Source organism: Podarcis tiliguerta (genome assembly GCF_965153285.1).
Source record: "Podarcis tiliguerta genome assembly, chromosome: 8".
Taxonomy (NCBI): Eukaryota; Metazoa; Chordata; class Lepidosauria; order Squamata; family Lacertidae; genus Podarcis; species Podarcis tiliguerta.
In genome coordinates this window covers 80,927,867-80,945,476 of record NC_139541.1, presented here as the reverse complement: position 1 = coordinate 80,945,476, position 17,610 = coordinate 80,927,867, and the positions used below count along the sequence as shown (strand labels likewise).

Sequence of the window (17,610 nt, the reverse complement as noted above, 5' to 3'; positions counted from 1 at the left end):
GCTTGTTTCTCCCTCCCCGTCGTATATATCACTGGTGAAACTGCCAGCGCTCCTGCGTCTGCCCACTGGACGCTGCCAGCAAAGGAACTCAGGAGCGGTGGAGGTTTCACCAGCGATATATCGCTAAGTGAAACCAACATCGCAGTCTGCTGCTCATACCAGTCCTGGGCAAAACAGTGGTACCTTGGTTTAAGAACAGCTTAGCTTATGAACAACTTGGATTGAGAACGCTGCAAACCCGAAAGTAGCTGTTTTGGTTTGTGGACTTTGCCTTGGAAGCAGAACGTGTTCCGCTTCCTGTTGAGTGTAAATTGAGACCCCTGCCGCTATGGGAAAGCATGCCTTGGTTTCAGAACACTTTGGTTTAAGAACGGACTTCTGGAATGGATTCAGTTCGCAATCCAAGGTACCACTGTATATCGATATATCGCCCAGGCCTACTTAACAGAAATATTGTGGGGAAGACCACTAATAAAGAAAACAGACTGAATGCTTAATAAGCAGGTCATCTGGAGACACTGTTACATCTGTGGACAGCATAGAACCCCCCCCCAAAAAAAACCCTGGAAACTGTAGTTTGCTTGTCAAGGGTGATGGGAATTGTAGCTCTGAGGTGTGTAATCTATAGTTCCCAGAATTCATGTGAGGAGGCGGGAGGATGTGTCTTCAATGTACAGTGGTACCTCGGGTTACATACGCTTCAGGTCACAGACTCCGCTAACCCAGAAATAGTGCTTCAGGTTAAGAACTTTGCTTCAGGATGAGAACAGAAATCGTGCTCTGGCGGCGTGGCAATGGAGGCCCCATTAGCTAAAGTGGTGCTTCAGGTTAAGAACAGTTTCAGGTTAAGTACTGAACTCCGGAACGAATTAAGTACAGTGGTGCCCCGCAAGACGAATGCCTCGCAAGACGGAAAACCCGCTAGATGAAAGGGTTTTCCGTTTTTCAATGCGCTTTGCAGGACGAATTTCCCTATGGGCTTGCTTCACAAGATGAAAATGTCTTGCGAGTCTTGAGACTTTTTTCCGCTCCCACCCCCTTTTGCTAAGCCGCTAAGCCGCTAATAGCCTTTTAGCAGCTAATCCGCTAATCCCTTAAACCTTTAATAGCCGCTAATAGCCGCTAAACCGCTAATAGCGCTAAGCCGCTAATAGGGTTGCTTTGCAAGACGAAAAAACCGCTAGACGAAGAGAGTTGCAGAACGAATTAATTTCGTCTTGTGAGGCACCACTGTACTTAACCTGAGGTACCACTGTACATAGCCTTCATGGTGCTACTTTGTTGATGATGGGAGTCCCCCACTTAGAAGCATAAAAGGTCGTTTAATCCCACCCCCTGAAGTGCAGAAATCTTCTGCCCAACGTGGAACTCGAACTCGCAACCCTGAGATTAAGAGTCTCATGCTCCACCGACTGAACCAGGACCCCTCATTCTGGACTTCACAAGTTGGGCGACACTGACCTCGTCGAAGTGCCAGGAACAGGACGGCCAGTGTCCACCCTCACGCACCAGCAATACCCCGTGGCCTGGTGGCACTGCACGGCCTTATAGGTGCCGTCCCCCTCGCACTCCGGGATGAAGGTGCCCTCCTGTTGGTGCTGCCGGGCCTCGTCAATAGCCTCTCGCCGCTCCTGCTCACATGAAGGCGGGTACTCTGCGGGGTGAGTGGCACAAGCAGCCACCAATCGGAACAAAGAAGACAAGTTTAGCGTGTCGGCATCTAACCTCTGGAACTCCCTGCCAGTTGACATCAACACAGTGGCGTAGGGTGGGTTGTCAGCACCCGGGGCAAGGCAAGTAATTTGCGCCCCCTAACCCGTGGATTTGGGCCCCCTAACCTGTGGATTTGCGCCCCCTAACCCTAACCCCCAGATGTTGCGCCCGGTGCGGCCGGGCCCCCCTGCACCTCCCACGCTACGCCACTGCATCAACAGGCTCCTTCACTGCACTCTTTTTGGCGTCAGTCCAAAACATTTCCCCCACCTCAAAATTTGGTAGATATTTTTCTCTTTGACATCTGGTGGGAGGGTGTTCCACAGAATGCGGCAGCTAGACTGGTAACTGTCAGCGGCCGCCGAGACCACATAACACCGGTCTTGAAAGACCTACACTGGCTCCCAGTACGTTTCCGAGCACAATTCAAAGTGTTGGTGCTGACCTTTCAAGCCCTAAATGGCCTTGGTCCTGTATACCTGAAGGAGCGCCTCTACCTACATCGTTCTTCCCGGACACTGAGGTCCAGTGCTGAGGGCCTTCTGGCAGCTCCCTCCCTGCGAGAAGCCAAGTTACAGGGAACCAGGCAGAGGGCCTTCTCGGTGGTGGCACCCGCCCTGTGGAATGCCCTCCCACTAGATGTCAAAGAGAAGAACAACTACCAGACTTTTAGAAGACATCTAAAGGCAACCCTGTTTAGGGAAGCTTTTAATGTTTAATAGGTTATTGTATTTTAGTGTTTTGTTGGAAGCCGCCCAACTTCCCCCCTGAAATTTGACCCATTAAATGACAGCGACGGATCCTGACCCTCACCTGGAGCTTGCTTCACCGTGCGGCTGGGCTTGAAATCCGGAATGATGATGGGAATGAGAAATGGCAAGGAGGTGCCCTCTAGATGGAGGGAGACAGAAACACACACACACAAACACATACACACACATACAGAGGCATGGACGACATGAGAGTAGATGTTATGGGGGGACAAACCTCTCCCACACCACCCATCTCTTTCGACACCCTCCCCATCCACTTTGCATTGCTAACAAGTTTCCCAGAAAAAACGAGACACCCCGCTTGCAAAAAAAGGAAAGAACTGCAGCCATTTTTGTTGCCGTGATCTCAGGCCATTACGGCGTGATTCCCCCCCAACAAAAACAGCTTTTGGGGGGGCTGTGACCTGAAAGCCTCAAGCAGGACCTCAGCACAAGAGGCCTATCCCCTCCTGCAATTTCTAACAATTAGCTTTCAGAAGCATTATTTGCCTCAATGTTGTTGCTCCCCTCCTACTGCAAGGTAAGGTAAAGTATAGGGACCCCTGACCATTAGGTCCAGTCGTGACCGACTCTGGGGTTGCGGCGCTCATCTCGCTTTACTGGCCGAGGGAGCCGGCGTACAGCTTCCGGGTCATGTGGCCAGCATGACTAAGCCGCTTCTGGCGGACCAGGGCAGCGCACGGAAACGCCGCTTACCTTCCCGCCGGAGCGGTACCTATTTATCTACTTGCATTTTGACGTGCTTTCGAACTGCTAGGTTGGCAGGAGCAGGGACCGAGCAACGGGAGCTCACCCCGTCATGGGGATTTGAACCGCCGACCTTCTGATCGGCAAGTCCTAGGCTCTGTGGTTTAACCCACAGCGCCGCCCACGTCCCTCCCACCGCAAGGAGAATCCTCTAAATGCCATTTCTCTTTTTCTATCTCACTACCCAAACACAGGCGCAAACCTAATATTTTTACTGGTTGTTTTAAAAAGGCTCGTACAACCAATATTATATATTTTTTAGGCTTGCAATGTGGGCGCGAAGGATTAAAAGGCATTTGATCAAGTAGAAAGTTGCTCCCAATTAACAGAGGAACACTTTTAAAAAATGTTATTGCAAGTCCCTTATGATGCCAACCAGGCGCCGTGGACTATAACTCCCATCAGCCCCACTCCATGGTCAGGGATAATGGGAGCTGTCATTCAAAACACCTGGAGGGGGCGCCACTTTGGCTAGCCCTGGTTTATGCTTATTGTTTTCCTTCCAAGGTCACATCCAGACCTGACATTCATCAACTTTAACGGTCATGGCTTTCCCCCAAGATTTCTTGGAAGGACCTGAACTATCTACTATCTACAGTATCCCCCTGCTGGCCCAGGGTGAGAACTTCAGTACATAACACCTTTCATATGGGGGGAACCTTTGACCCTACAAAGTTCACTACAACTCCCACCAGCCCCAGCAAGTCTGGCCAATGGCTGGGGTGATGGGAATTGTAGTTCGTCAACACCTGGAGGGTCAAAGGAGTCAACACATTTGCCATGGTGCAACCACTATGCAACGCTGCTCACTGCTGCAGTGGGGAAGCGGATTTTCGGGAGATGATGGGGGGCTGTTACACAAGAGGAGAGCCACTTACCTTCCTGCTTGTGGGGGAAGGGGCTTGGCTGGGTGGGCCGGGGCTTGGTGCCGTCTTCTGCGTTCAGGGAGGAAAAGAGTTCGAAGGCAACTATTACAGAGGTTTTAATGTCATCTACTCTGTCCAAAGAGCGGTGGAGTTCAGAGCTACAGGAGGGTCAGAGTCTGGGGTTATTATTAAGGTGATTACCGTATTTTTCGCTCTATAAGACGCACTAGACCATAAGACGCACCTAGTTTTTGGAGGAGGAAAACAAGAAGAAATAATATTCTGAATCTCAGAAGCCAGAACAGCAAGAGGGACCTCTGCACAGCAATCCCACTTGCAGTTCTGGCTTCTGGGATAGCTGCGCAGCCTGCATTCGCTCCATAAGACGCACACACATTTCCCCTTACTTTTTGGGAGGGAAAAAGTGAGTCTTATAGAGCAAAAAATACGGTACTTGGCGGAGGATTCATGCCTCGGGAGAGGCGGAAATCCAAAACATGCAGGGAGCTGAACCTGTTGGATTTTTGCATGCCGAGGGGCAGAAACGGGGGAGTGGAATGTGACAACTGGGCTTGGTCCTCTTCTTAGTAATAGCATCCCTCCAAGATCCATCTATTTAACCCACCCCTCTCCCATGGCTGGGAATGGAACCCAGGAGTCCGGGCTCCGCCTCCTGCCCCTCTTGGGCCAGTGGGGGCGGAGAGCAACTGTAGTCACAGAAGTGGATGTGCAGTACCCACACCTGCCTGCAGATGGAGCACCATTCCTTCCTTAAAGGTAAAGGGACCCCTGACCATTAGGTCCAGTCGTGACCCACTCTGGGGTTGCGGTGCTCATCTCGCTTTATTGGCCGAGGGAGCCGGCGTACAGCTTCCAGGTCATGTGGCCAGCATGACTAAGCCGCTTCTGGCGAACCAGAGCAGCGCACGGAAATGCCGTTTACCTTCCCGCCGGAGCGGTACCTATTTATCTATTTGCACTGGTGTGCTTTCGAACTGCTAGGTTGGCAGGAGCAGGGACCGAGCAACGGGAGCTCACCCCGTCGCGGGGATTCGAACCGCCGACCTTCTGATCTGCAAGTCCAAGGCTCTGTGGTTTAGACCACAGCGCCACCTGCATCCTTCCTTCCTTAAGGGACCCTAAAACCTATGTTGGAGGTTAGGGAGTAGGAAAAGAGGAAACTGTCCTCTACTGAGTCTACACTAACTGACAATAGCTATCCAGGGTTAGGGGCAGGGTTCTCTCCCACCCCTATCTGTTGATGTCAGGATTCGAACTCAGGACCCAAAGCAGACCTTCTACAGCCCTCCCCTCCCCGAGCCACAGTCCACCGCATAGCTCTGTAGGTCGGGATTTTAAAACATTATCCCCTTGGGTAGAAATTTTCCGGCCGAGGTGTGGGGTGTGCAATCGGGGGAGAGGATCGGGGAGAAGGGGGCAGCCTTACCTTTCCGAGATGAGTTGGGATCTGGCCACGATGTCCGCACCGTGTACGACCCTAGAGAAAGAGGGGGACAGAAATAGGCAGGATTTAAAAAAATTAAAAAATAAGTCATCAATAGGTCCTGTTTTGTGTTTCAGGTCCCTTCGGCTCTAATCTGGATTGTTAAATTGTGGGTGAACATATCAGACGACACAGTGATTCTTCAAACAGCTCTTGTTTATCCACAGGCCAGAACAGAACTGAAGAGCTCAGTCAGCCTGCTTATATAGAGCTCCACTACAACGCAACAGTAACAACTTTCTGTAACTAGCCAATCACTGAACGCCACTTTCAATTCCTTATTTGCATATGTGGACCTGAGTGAAAACTATCTACAGTATCCCCCTGCTGGCCCAGGGTGAGAACGTCAGTACATAACATGGATCACCTACTGTTTTTGGGTGGCGGACGCTATTCTTTCAGCTTAAAACAAGGGGGATCACTTGTACCCCCTAGATCAGGGGTCAGCAATCTTTTTCAGCCGTGGGCCGGTCCACCGTCCCTCAGACCATGTGGGGGCCCGGACTATATTTTGAAAAACAAAAATGAACGAATTCCTATGCCCCACAAATAACCCAGAGATGCATTTTAAATAAACACACCCATTCTACTCATGTAAAAACACCAGGCAGGCCCCACAAATAACCCAGAGATGCATTTTAAAGAAAAGGACACATTCTACTCATGTAAAAACACACGGATTCCCGGACCGTCCGCGGGCCAGATTGAGAAGGCGATTGGGCCGGATCCGGCCCACAGGCCTTAGGTTGCCTACCCCTGCCCTAGAGGAACTGCAACTCCCAGATTCCCAGCTTTCATGAAAAAAATTGAGCAAGTTTCTAGCACTTGTGGAAACTGAGATACAGTGAGAGGCAAAATAAACAGGCACGAATCTTCTCATGGTTTTGTTAGCAACCCGCCACCTCCCCATTTCCAGTGATTTATTTCCCGCTATTTACAAATCTCTGCAGACGCCCATGTTTCCTACAAAGAAGGAGGGGGTTGTAATGGGTAACTGCTTGAGGTTGAATCCTGACAAGACAGAAGTATTGTTTTTTGGGGGGGCAGGAGGCGGGCGGGTGTGGAGGACTCCCTGGTCCTGTATGGGGTAACTGTGCCCCTGAAGGACGAGGTGAGCAGCCTGGGAGTCATTTTGGACTCACAGCTGTCCATGGAGGCGCAGGTCAATTCTGTGTCCAGGGCATCTGTCTGCCAGCTCCACCTGGTACGCAGGCTGAGACCCTACCTGCCCACAGACTGTCTCGCCAGAGTGGTGCATGTTCTAGTTATCTCTTGCTTGGACTACTGCAATGCGCTCTACATGGGGCTACCTTTGAAGGTGACCCGGAAACTGCAACTAATTCAGAATGCGGCAGCCAGACTGGTGACTGGGGGCAGCTGCCAAGACCACATAACTCTGGTCTTGAAAGACCTACATTGGCTCCCAGTATGTTTCCGAGCACAATTCAAAGTGTTGGTGCTGACCTTGAAAGCCCTAAACGGCCTTGGTCCAGTATATCTGAAGGAGCATCTCCACCTCCATCGTTCTGCCCGGACACTGAGGTCCAGCTCCGAGGGCCTTCTGGCTGTTCCCTCACTGTGAGAAGCCAAGTTACAGGGAACCAGGCAGAGGGCCTTCTCGGTAGTGGCGCCTGCCTTGTGGAACGCCCTCCCATCAGATGTCAAGAAAATAAACAATTACCTGACTTTTAGAAGACATCTGAAGGCAGCCCTGTTTAGGGAAGCTTCTAATGTTTGACGGACTATTGTATTTTAATATTTTGTTGGAAGCCTCCCAGAGTGGCTGGGGAAACCCAGCCAGATGGGGAGGGTATAAATAATTTTATTATTATTATTATTATTATTGCTTGCAACCCAGAAGTGGGGAATCATACCTGTACAGTTTGGTGTTTTGTTGAGGACTGATGTTCCACTGATGGGTTTCCCTTCTGGTGTGGAGCACCAGCAATAGCCAGTCTGTTTATGGCACTGAACCTAGGAGGAGAAGGAAGGGGTGAGTGTGTTTCTAACAGGTAAGAAAAGGTAAAGGACCCCTGGACGGTTAAGTCCTGTCAAAGGTGACTATGGGGTTGCGGCGCTCATCTCGCTTTCAGGCCAAGGGAGCCGGTGTTTGTCCACAGACAGCTTTCCGAGTCATATGGCCAGCAGGACTAAACCGCTTCTGGCACAAAGGAACACCGTGACGGAAACCAGAGCGCATGGAAACGCTGTTTACCTTCCCGCCACAGCGGTACCTATAGACTTCCTGCTGCAGCTTTAAATGTGCATTATTTATCTATTTGTTTAATCAGTTTATATACTGCCCCTTATCCGAGGATCCCAGGCCGGTGTACAATACAGTGGTGCCTCGCAAGACGAAAAGAATCCGTTCCGTGAGTCTCTTCGTCTAGCGGTTTTTTCGTCTTGCGAAGCAAGCCCATTAGCGGATTAGCGGATTAGCGCTATTAGCGGTTTAGAGGCTATTAGCGGCTATTAAAGGCTTAAGGGATTAGCGGATTAGCTGCTAAAAGGCTATTAGCAGCTTAGTGCCTTAGATAAAGGGGGTGGGGAGCGAAAAAACCCCTCCAGGAATCGCAAGACATTTTCGTCTTGCGAAGCAAGCCCATAGCAAATTCGTCCTGCGAAGCACCTCCAAAACGGAAAACCCTTTCGTCTAGCGGGTTTTCCGTCTTGCGAGGCATTCGTCTTGCGGGGCACCACTGTATTAAAAACATAATTTACATAGCATAATGATAATATAAAAATTAGAGATGGTGTCCATGCCAGGAGGGCACAAGGAGAAGGGGACCACAGAGGATGAGATGGTGGGACAGTGTTCTCGAAGCTACCAGCATGAGTTTGACCAAACTGCGGGAGGCAGTGGAAGACAGGAGGGCCTGGCGTGCTCTGGTCCACGGGGGTCACGAAGAGTCGGACACAACTAAACGACTAAACAACAACAATGGAGGGCCTACCTGCAAGAAGGAGCCGTCTTCGTTGCATTCCGGGACGTAGGTTGCGTGAGACTGACGCCGGGACTGCGAGAGGGCGGTCGCTCGGTCCTCCTGGCACCGAGTGAGGTTGGTATCTGCACAGTGGGCGGGAGGAAAGACGCAGCATCAGAAATGGAGCCTGCTGGAGGCATCAAGGGTACCTCTGAGCAGGCGCAGAGAGCCCTTCTCTCACCACGGCACGGGGAAGATGGAGGATCTCAGGCCCAGAGGCAAAATGCGGAATAAGGATAAACGGAAGGGATAACTTTAGGAAATCAGGATGGAAAACCACAGTAAATACAACAGGAAATGGGAACAGAAGATACAGAACTTGACGTGAACTAATGAATACATAATAAGAAAATGAGGGAGTAAGAGAATTGGGGGATGTTATTTTAATATATGATCACAGTGGAGAGGTTCTTGGGCGGCCAAAAATGGAAAGATTAATTGCTTGATAGGGAGAAATTGTTGTTGAAGTTTGACTAAAGAAAAACTATTGCGGAAATTTATTAATAGCAATGGTTATTAATTAATTATCAGCTGATTAATATACTACAGCCTTTTAAATGTGTTTTTTGGGGGGGCTATTATTTTTGGGGTTTTTTGTTTTAACTATTTATTTGTGTTTTTATCTTGTATTTTTATCTTACAAACCGCCCTGAGACCTTTCGATGAAAGATCAATCTAATAAAACAACAACAACAATTAGGGAACTCCTACTGGACTTTTTGTCTAAATGGAAAATGAATTGATTTAAGACTTATGAGTTGGGAGATTGCGAATATATTGCCTAACAAAAAGTAGATCAGTTGGATGTCATCCTAAAGGGAATATTTCAAAAAAATTATTTTACGTAACGGACAGATGGCAGTCCTTTTTATTGTTCCTCTTTTCGGTTTTTGGGTTTTTCCCTTGGTGTTTCCTTTCCATTTTTCTCTTTCCCTTTAGATTAGTTTCTTTTATCTCACATCATTATGAAAAATCAAATTAAAAAAGGTTGTATCTTATTACAAAATCTGGAAGTAAGAATTGTTGGCGGAAATGTGGAGTGATGGGAACGTACAGTCATATGTGGTGGGATTGTCCATTAGTTAATGAATTTTGGAAACACATTGGTATAGAAATATCGGGAATTGTGGGTAGGAAGGTGGGAATATCTAACTTAATGGTTCTTATTAGTCTGAGTAGCACCGAGTTAAAAACTAAAGAGGAATGTAAATGGGTAAAATTCATGGTAACTGCAGCCAGACAGGCTATAGTGAGTAACTGGAAAAATGGAAAATAAGGGCTCAGCAGCCAATATAAGGGATTTTCAGAGCACAGGTATGTTCAACTTCTGAGCCCCTCCGAACCAAAGGCAGAAAGCCCAGTCAGCAGCCAAACGAAGCCTCAAGCGGTGGTTCCCACAGCGCAGCAACCCGGCAAAGGGGATGCAGCAAGGAAAACCACCGTCACCTCTCCGCTGGGAAGCGCTGAGCAAAGGCGAGTCCCCAGGCAATGCGGCTGATTTGATCGGCACAAGGCATGCAAGCTCCACCCCCCAGTCGTTCTTAGACTCCTTATTGGGTGAGCAACGCAGCCAAGCAACACAGCTGGAGCTTCCCTCCTCCCTGGCCGGCAGGGAGGGAGGGAGAGGAGCTGCTTCCTTTGAAACCCAGGAAATTTAAGGGACATCATCAATAAGGGACAGCAGCGGGACACAGCGCTGGGATAAGGGAGTTTCCCGTCAAATAAGGGACGGTTGACAGCTATGGGATGGAGGAGTATTAACGTATATAAAATTGTACATATGGTTGATTTGAATATGTTATTATTGATTATGTATACTCAATGTATCAGTCGCCCGGGGGGGTTTCACAGTTTGTGTTTTGGTTGTTGGTAAAAATTAAAAATTTTAAACATTTAAAAAAAACATTAAAAAAGAGATTCCCTCTGTCCAGTCCCCCACCACTAGGCCACGCTGCCAAACCTTCTCTACCTACAGTTGGGCTCCCGGTGGGCTGCCCCACCGCAGCGGAAGCGAGGCAGGGCTTCGAGGGAACGCTCACGGCATCGAGCTTTCTGGAAGGCGCACGGGGACTTGTAGAGTTTCCCGTCGGAGGCGCAAACCGGGCGTCCGCGCTCGTGAGGACACTCCAGCGGGCATGCAGACTCCTCCGGGTCGCTGTCGGAGATGATGAACTGCAAAGGAGACAAAGGCCAGCATCAAACAGGGCACAGAGCAACACCAATTATCTTGTTTTGTTTATCTGTTTATTAAATTTACGCACAGCCCTTCATTCAAGGAGCACAGGGCGGTTTGAGATATGTTGCAGGAATTTATGTATAGGTTGGGGGGGGGTGCCCCTCCAGCAGATATCACGCACATGCAGCCCACTACCAAAACCAGCACAATCGCTTTTGTGAGTTTTGTGATTTGTCCCCACAAAACACTTCATCGCAGTTTCTTCCTATCTATTCAAAGGGCCTCTGCTGCACGATACCAAATGTAAGAATTCACTGATAAATGTATCTATGTACTGGCTCACTGTGCCAACCTAGCAGTTCGAAAGCACCTCAAAGTGCAAGTAGATAAATAGGTACCGCTCCGGCGGGAAGGTAAACGGCGTTTCCGTGCGCTGCTCTGGTTCGCCAGAAGCGGCTTAGTCATGCTGGCCACATGTCCCGGAAGCTGTATGCCGGCTCCCTCGGCCAGTAAAGCGAGATGAGCGCCGCAACCCCAGAGTTGGTCACGACTGGACCTAATGGTCAGCGGTCCCTTTACCTTTACTGGCTCACTGGGAAAACTTCAGAAATTCATATAGACATGTGAGCTCAGCTGCTCAGCAGCCCCTCTGCCTGGGTGATAATCCCTGGCATCCTGATACCTGAGTGCCAGACAGGTAGCCAGTCCAGAAATAGCAAACCCAGATGAAGACAAAAGGGTGTGATTAACTTGGCAGGGAAACAGGGAAATGTAAATATCTCTTTTGTTACACTTGATGGGTGTTTGGTGGAGGGCAAGGGGAACCATGGGGCAGGGTCCAGGATGCTCAGATTACTGCCACCAGACCTCCCCTTTCATGATGTAACCATGATGTATGAGTGATGTAGTTTGGGGGGGGTGTAACATGGGGATGAGCAGCTAATAAAAGTTTGGGGGCTCTTTTATTCGGGGCTTTCATCTTGTTCCACCTTGTGGCAGGTGGGAGTCCTGTCGTGACAGTCTTCAAGAAAGACCTACTGGCTGCTGTTTTGCTCTGGTATTCCTGGCTGGTGTCCTTGTTTTTTGTCCAAGGGAGCCCTCAGATTTCTCCGTTAACAGTTATAAAAACACACAAATGGACACCATGGCACCAAACAGCAGTTCAGGCCAGATTGCTCTGTATATAGTTAACAACGAAAACCGTTCCTGTTTATCAGTCACTGTGTCCAAGACAACAGACATTCTCATCATTATCACCCGAGATTTAATCGCCACCGTCTCAAGGCGAGTTACACATTATCTGATTAAAGACAGTCAAAAGCACAAAACAATAACAAATTTAAAACAAGACTGAAACCCTAACAAAGTGGTCAAGTCCCGTTTATCAAGCTGAGAGAGCCTGCCGGAACTTTTAATATCTTGCAACTGTTTCCGGAAATTGGAGATAGTGAGAACCTGCCTATCTCAAGAGGGATACTATTCCTCAGAAAAGATGTTGTTAAAGTTATTAGTAATAAGCATTTCATTTATGAATATAAAGCAATTGCATATATATTATTTGTGAGATATACCAGCAATTGCATATAAAAAGATTCAGACTAATGTAAGTCTTTCAGCAAAATGTTTTGGTTTCTGCCTTCTTCAGCTGCTTTGTCTGGTGTCTAGGGCTGCCATACGCCTGGGATTTCAAAAGCGGAATTGACGTCCGGGGGGAATTTCCAAAAGGCGGCGCTCTGTCAGGTATATTAGAAAAGTCAATTGAAAAATCGAACAACTCTGGGGTTGGTCTAAAAAATGCTGAACAATTTCAGTGGTTTCCTAAAATAAAAGCTCAATCTTAAAAAGCAGAGACATCAGCTTGTCCGTATAGTTAAAACTATGGTTTTCCCAGTAGTGATGTAAGGAAGTGAGAGCTGGACCATAAAGAAGACTGATCGCCGAAGAATTGACGCTTTTGAATTATGGTGCTGGAGGAGACTCTTGAGAGTCCCATGGACTGCAAGAAGATCAAACCTCTCCATTCTGAAGGAAATCAGCCCTGAGTGCTCACTGGAAGGACAGATCCTGAAGCTGAGGTGCCAATACTTTGGCCCCCTCATGAGAAGAGAAGACTCCCTGGAGAAGACCCTGATGTTGGGAAAGATGGAGGGCACAAGGAGAAGGGGACGACAGAGGACGAGATGGTGGGACAGTGTTCTCGAAGCTACCAGCATGAAGAGTCGGACACGACTAAACGACTAAACAACAGCAGCAATGTTGGGGTCATCCTAAAATAAAGCTCCACAACTTTCAGGGTATCCAGGTTTTTACTTTTTGAAAGATGGCAACCCTACTGGTGTCAATCAAAAGGTGATGGACCGAGGTGGCACCTATGGAACACTGAGGAACGAATATTCTGAAGCGTCTCATTGGCTGTAGCTGAGTGATGTTGGGCATAAAAATGGCCTGAGGGATAGCTCAGTTGGTAGAGCATGAGGTTCTTAACCTCAGGGTCGTGGGTTTGAGCCCCAAATTGAGAAAAATATTCCGGCATATAAGGGGGTTGGACTAGATGATCCTCGGGCTCCCTTCCAACTCTAAAATTCTAACACAAATCGCAGCTGAATTAAAAGAGGCGGTTATAATTAGAACTTTTTTTGTGTGCAAAGGTCAGTAGAAGTCATTGTTGTTAACCTCCAAGGAGCTCAAGTAGGCTTACCTGCTACTCCCCTCCGGATTTTATCTTCACAACAACCTTGTGAGGTAGGCTCAGAGAAGGCGATTGGCCTATGGCCATGGGTGAATGGAGATTCGAACCCTGGTCTCCGTAGTCCAACTCGCAACACCCCGTGAGCGCTTTTGATTCAGATTTTTGTGGCATCAATTAAGTGTTTTAAATTTGTTGTTAGCCACCCTGAGCCCTGTTTTCTGAACCGGGAAGGGTGGGGTATAAATGAAATTTATTATTATTATTATTATTATTAAACTGTGCTGGGTTTGCCCATGTTCGCCTTTGGCAATGCCACAACTCCATTTGAGGTGGTCTCTGAGCATGTGCAGAGTGCCCTCCCCTCCCCACTAAGTGACCCCAGAGAGTCTCCTCCCACACACCAAGAATTAGGGGGTTTCTTCCAGATTAGAGGGTGGTGGCTTGAGCTGAGAGACTCGGCCGTTACCTGACGCCCTCTGCGTTGGGGCTACTGGGAGTTCTAGCCCACAGCGCCTGGATGGTGCCAGGTAACGGCGAAGACCACGCTAGATGTTAGGCGCTGGGGAGGGGTTGCACCAAGCAACCTGCTACCTCCGTCGACGGTCCAAGAAGGCACCTTTCGACTGCGGAAAGGGAGACCGAGCCACCCACTTTTTCACTGTATCCCAACACTGAAGAAAGAGCTGTGTGTTTTCCTAGCAGGATATATAGTGTGCTTGTTGGGACACAGACTCTGAGCTGCTTTGTGTGCATGTGTGTGTCTGAGTTGCGCGCATTCTCACAACAAGGAAACCGACTCGCACGCCCCTCTCCCCTCCCCAGAGTTCCCCATCTCTTCTTGAAATCGCTGACCTGGTACTCTCTCCTCCACGCCCCCCCCCCCCAGCCCTGCCCCACTTTCCTTCTCTTCCCACCTCCCCTCGCTGCCATTCCGCCCTGCCCCTAGGGGGTGCCGTACGAACTGTGTACCTTGGCAAGCGTTAGGGCCGGCCGGTGAAAGGAGTTAGTTTAACTAATTGCCGTGTAAATAAACACACAGGGGGAAGGCGGCCAATCAAAAGCCGGCGACGGCTCAAGACCGAATTTTTGTTTCATGTACAAGGAGACGTGGATTTTCCCACCTCCTGGCAAGAGCCCAGACCGTAGGCATGCATTTTGGTGGGGGGGGGGCTAGGGGGTTATGGGGGGGCAGGGAGCTGGTGTGCCCGTGTGCAAAAACACCACCACTTTGAACAGCTGTAGAAAAGGAGGCCGTGGACTTAAAGCTTTGCAAATCCGTTGCTTCGATACCCTCCGACATTCGTCCGATGAAAATAAGGGCATTTGTTATTCTTCCTTGCCCATCAACTCTGCCAGGTCTGGCTGATGGGAGCTAGAGCCCAACCACATCTCGGAACCCCCCCCCCCCCCAGTTTTCTTGATAGAGCCATGTAAAAGGGTAAAGGGACCCCTGACCGTTAGGTCCAGTCGTGGACAACTCTGGGGTCGTGCCGCTCATCTCGCTTTACTGGCCGAGGGAGCCGGTGTACAGCTTCCGGGTCATGTGGCCAGCATGACTAAGCCGCTTCTGGCGAACCAGAGCAGCACATGGAAACGCTGTTTACCTTCCTGCTGGAGTGGTACCTATTTATCTACTTGCACTTTGATGTGCTTTCGAACTGCTAGGTTGGCAGGAGCTGGGACCGAGCAACGGGAGCTCACCCCGTCATGGGGATTCAAACCACCGACCTTCTGATCGGCAAGTCCTAGGCTCTGTGGTTTAATCCACAGCACCACCCGCACCCCATTTTTCCTTAGGACGTCCCTATTTTCATTGGAGAAATGTTGGATGGTACAGAGTCATCCGACCCCTGAGCCGTCTGAAGGCAGTCCTGTATAGGGGAGTTATTAAAAAATGCTTAATGTTTTATAATGTTTCTGTATATGTTGGAAGCTGCCTGGAATGGCTGGGGCAACCCAGTAAGATGCGTCGGTTATAAATAGTAAAAATATCATTATGGAATGGGACCTCCCTATTTTCACGGGAGAAATGTTGAAGGGTATGCTTAGGAGCTTTGTGGCTGAATTCCCCTTACTGTTTTTATTATTATTCTAGAATCACTTTGACGTGTTTTCGAACTGCTAGGTGGGCAGGAGCGGGGACCGAGAAACGGGAGTTCACCCCTCGCGGTGATTCAAACCGCCGACCTTCTGATCGACAAGCCCTAGGCTTGTGGTTTAACCCACAGCGCCATCCGCATCCCATGTACGTGCTTGCAAACAGCCACAAGGCAGGCAGGAGCACAACAGGTAGAAGAAGAAGAAGAGTTTGGATTTGATATCCCGCCTTTCACTCCCTTTAAGGAGTCTCAAAGCGGCTAACATTCTCCTTTCCCTTCCTCCCCCACAACAAACACTCTGTGAGGTGAGTGGGGCTGAGAGACTTCAGAGAAGTGTGACTGGCCCAAGGTCACCCAGCAGCTGCATGTGGAGGAGCAGGGAAGCGAACCCGGTTCACCAGATTACGAGGCTACCGCTCTTAACCACTACACCACACTGGCTCTCACTGGTGCAGTTCTGCCTGGCATGGAGACGCTGCCATGGGATATAGCACTCTGAAGCTGCTGAGCTTTTAAAGAATCCTGAGAGCTGCTGTTTGCTAAGTAATAATAATAATAATAATAATAATAATTTATTATTTGTACCCCGCCCATCTGGCTGGGTTTCCCCAGCCACTCTGGGTGGCTTCCAACAAAGATGAAAAATACACTAAAATGTCACATATTAAAAACTTCCCTGAACAGGGCTGCCTTCAGATGTCTTCTGAATGTCAGGTAGTTGTTTATCGCTTTGACATCTGTTGGGAGGGCGTTCCACAGGGCGGGCGCCACCACCGAGAAGACCCTCTGCCTGGTTCCCTGTAACTTGGCCTCTCGCAGTGAGGGAACCGCCAGAAGGCCCTCAGGGCCCTCAGTGTCCAGGCTGAACGATGGGGGTGGAGACGCTCCTTCAGATATACTGGACCGAGGCCGTTTAGGGCTTTAAAGGTCAGCACCAACACTTTGAATTGTGCTCGGAAACGTACTGGGAGCCAATGTAGGTCTTTCAAGACTGGTGTTATATGGTCTCGGCGGCTGCTCCCAGTCACCAGTCTAGCTGCCGCATAGACTGCTAAGGGTGATGGGAGTTGTTAGGAGACCCCTACTCCCTTCCCAGAACTATAGTTACCAGAGTAGATTAACAGCTGGTCCTTCTTCCCAGGGAACTCTGAGCTAAATCCTGCCTCCAACGAAGTTAAGCATCAGCAACAACCTTATGCCTCAGGGTGGAAAACTAATACCTACAGGACTGCCCCTCCTGATATGCCCCGCAGAGGACCTTAAGGTCCACAAACCACAACGTTTTGGAAGTCCCAGGTCGCAAGGTGGTTAGATTGGTTTCAACTAGGGCCAGGGCCTTTTCAGTGCTGGCCCCGACCTGGTGGAACGCTCTGTCACAAGAGACTAGGGCCCTGCGGACTTGACATCTTTCCGCAGGGCCTGCAAGGCAGAGCTGTTCCGCCTGGCCTTTGGTTTGGACTCAGTCTGACCCTTATGTTTTCCTCCCCTTATGGTTTTGATCTATGGGCTACTTTTAAAATGAGGCTGCATTTTAAATTGCATTTTAACCTGCATTTTAAATTGTTTTTTTCTTTCTGTCTTTTTCCTATTATGTTTTTACAGTGGTACCTCGGGTTAAGAAATTAATTCGTTCCAGAGGTCCGTACTTAACCTGAAACTGTTCTTAACCTGAAGCACCACTTTAGCTAATGGGGCCTCCTGCTGCCGCCGCGCCGCCGGAGCACAATTTCTGTTCTTATCCTGAAGCAAAGTTCTTAACCTGAAGCACTATTTCTGGGTTAGGGGAGTCTGTAACCTGAAGCATATGTAACCTGAAGCGTATGTAACCCGAGGTACCACTGTACTGTTATTTTACTTGTGTTAGCTGCCCTGAGCCCAGCTCTGGCTGGGGAGGGCGGGGTATAAATAAAATTATTATTATTATTATTATTATTATTATTATTATACACACACTCTCTCACTCCAGACCCAAGGGGGCAGGCAACCCCCTTTCTCCCTTCCTGAACAGCCATCCATTTTAGCTTTGGGTTTCTCCAGCAAAGAGAAGCTTGTTGTGGAT

General features: G+C 49.2%; 1 protein-coding gene across 2 annotated transcripts in view; it reads right to left on the bottom strand.

The window, feature by feature from the left end:
- The window catches only part of LOC310684442 (SPARC-related modular calcium-binding protein 1-like), a 60,036-nt gene that overhangs the window by 9,927 nt on the left and 32,499 nt on the right, over window positions 1-17,610 (bottom strand). The window contains exons 2-8 of one of the 2 annotated variants that reach the window (XM_083455622.1): window positions 10,561-10,759; window positions 8,558-8,670; window positions 7,478-7,577; window positions 5,547-5,597; window positions 4,112-4,168; window positions 2,527-2,604; window positions 1,462-1,654 (exon numbers count right to left, since the gene is read on the bottom strand). In XM_083455622.1, the coding sequence (XP_083311748.1) occupies window positions 1,462-1,654; window positions 2,527-2,604; window positions 4,112-4,168; window positions 5,547-5,597; window positions 7,478-7,577; window positions 8,558-8,670; window positions 10,561-10,759 (791 nt within the window). Of the gene's footprint in view, window positions 1-1,461; window positions 1,655-2,526; window positions 2,605-4,111; window positions 4,202-5,546; window positions 5,598-7,477; window positions 7,578-8,557; window positions 8,671-10,560; window positions 10,760-17,610 lie in introns of both variants that reach the window. The other variant, XM_083455621.1, reaches the window with a different exon arrangement.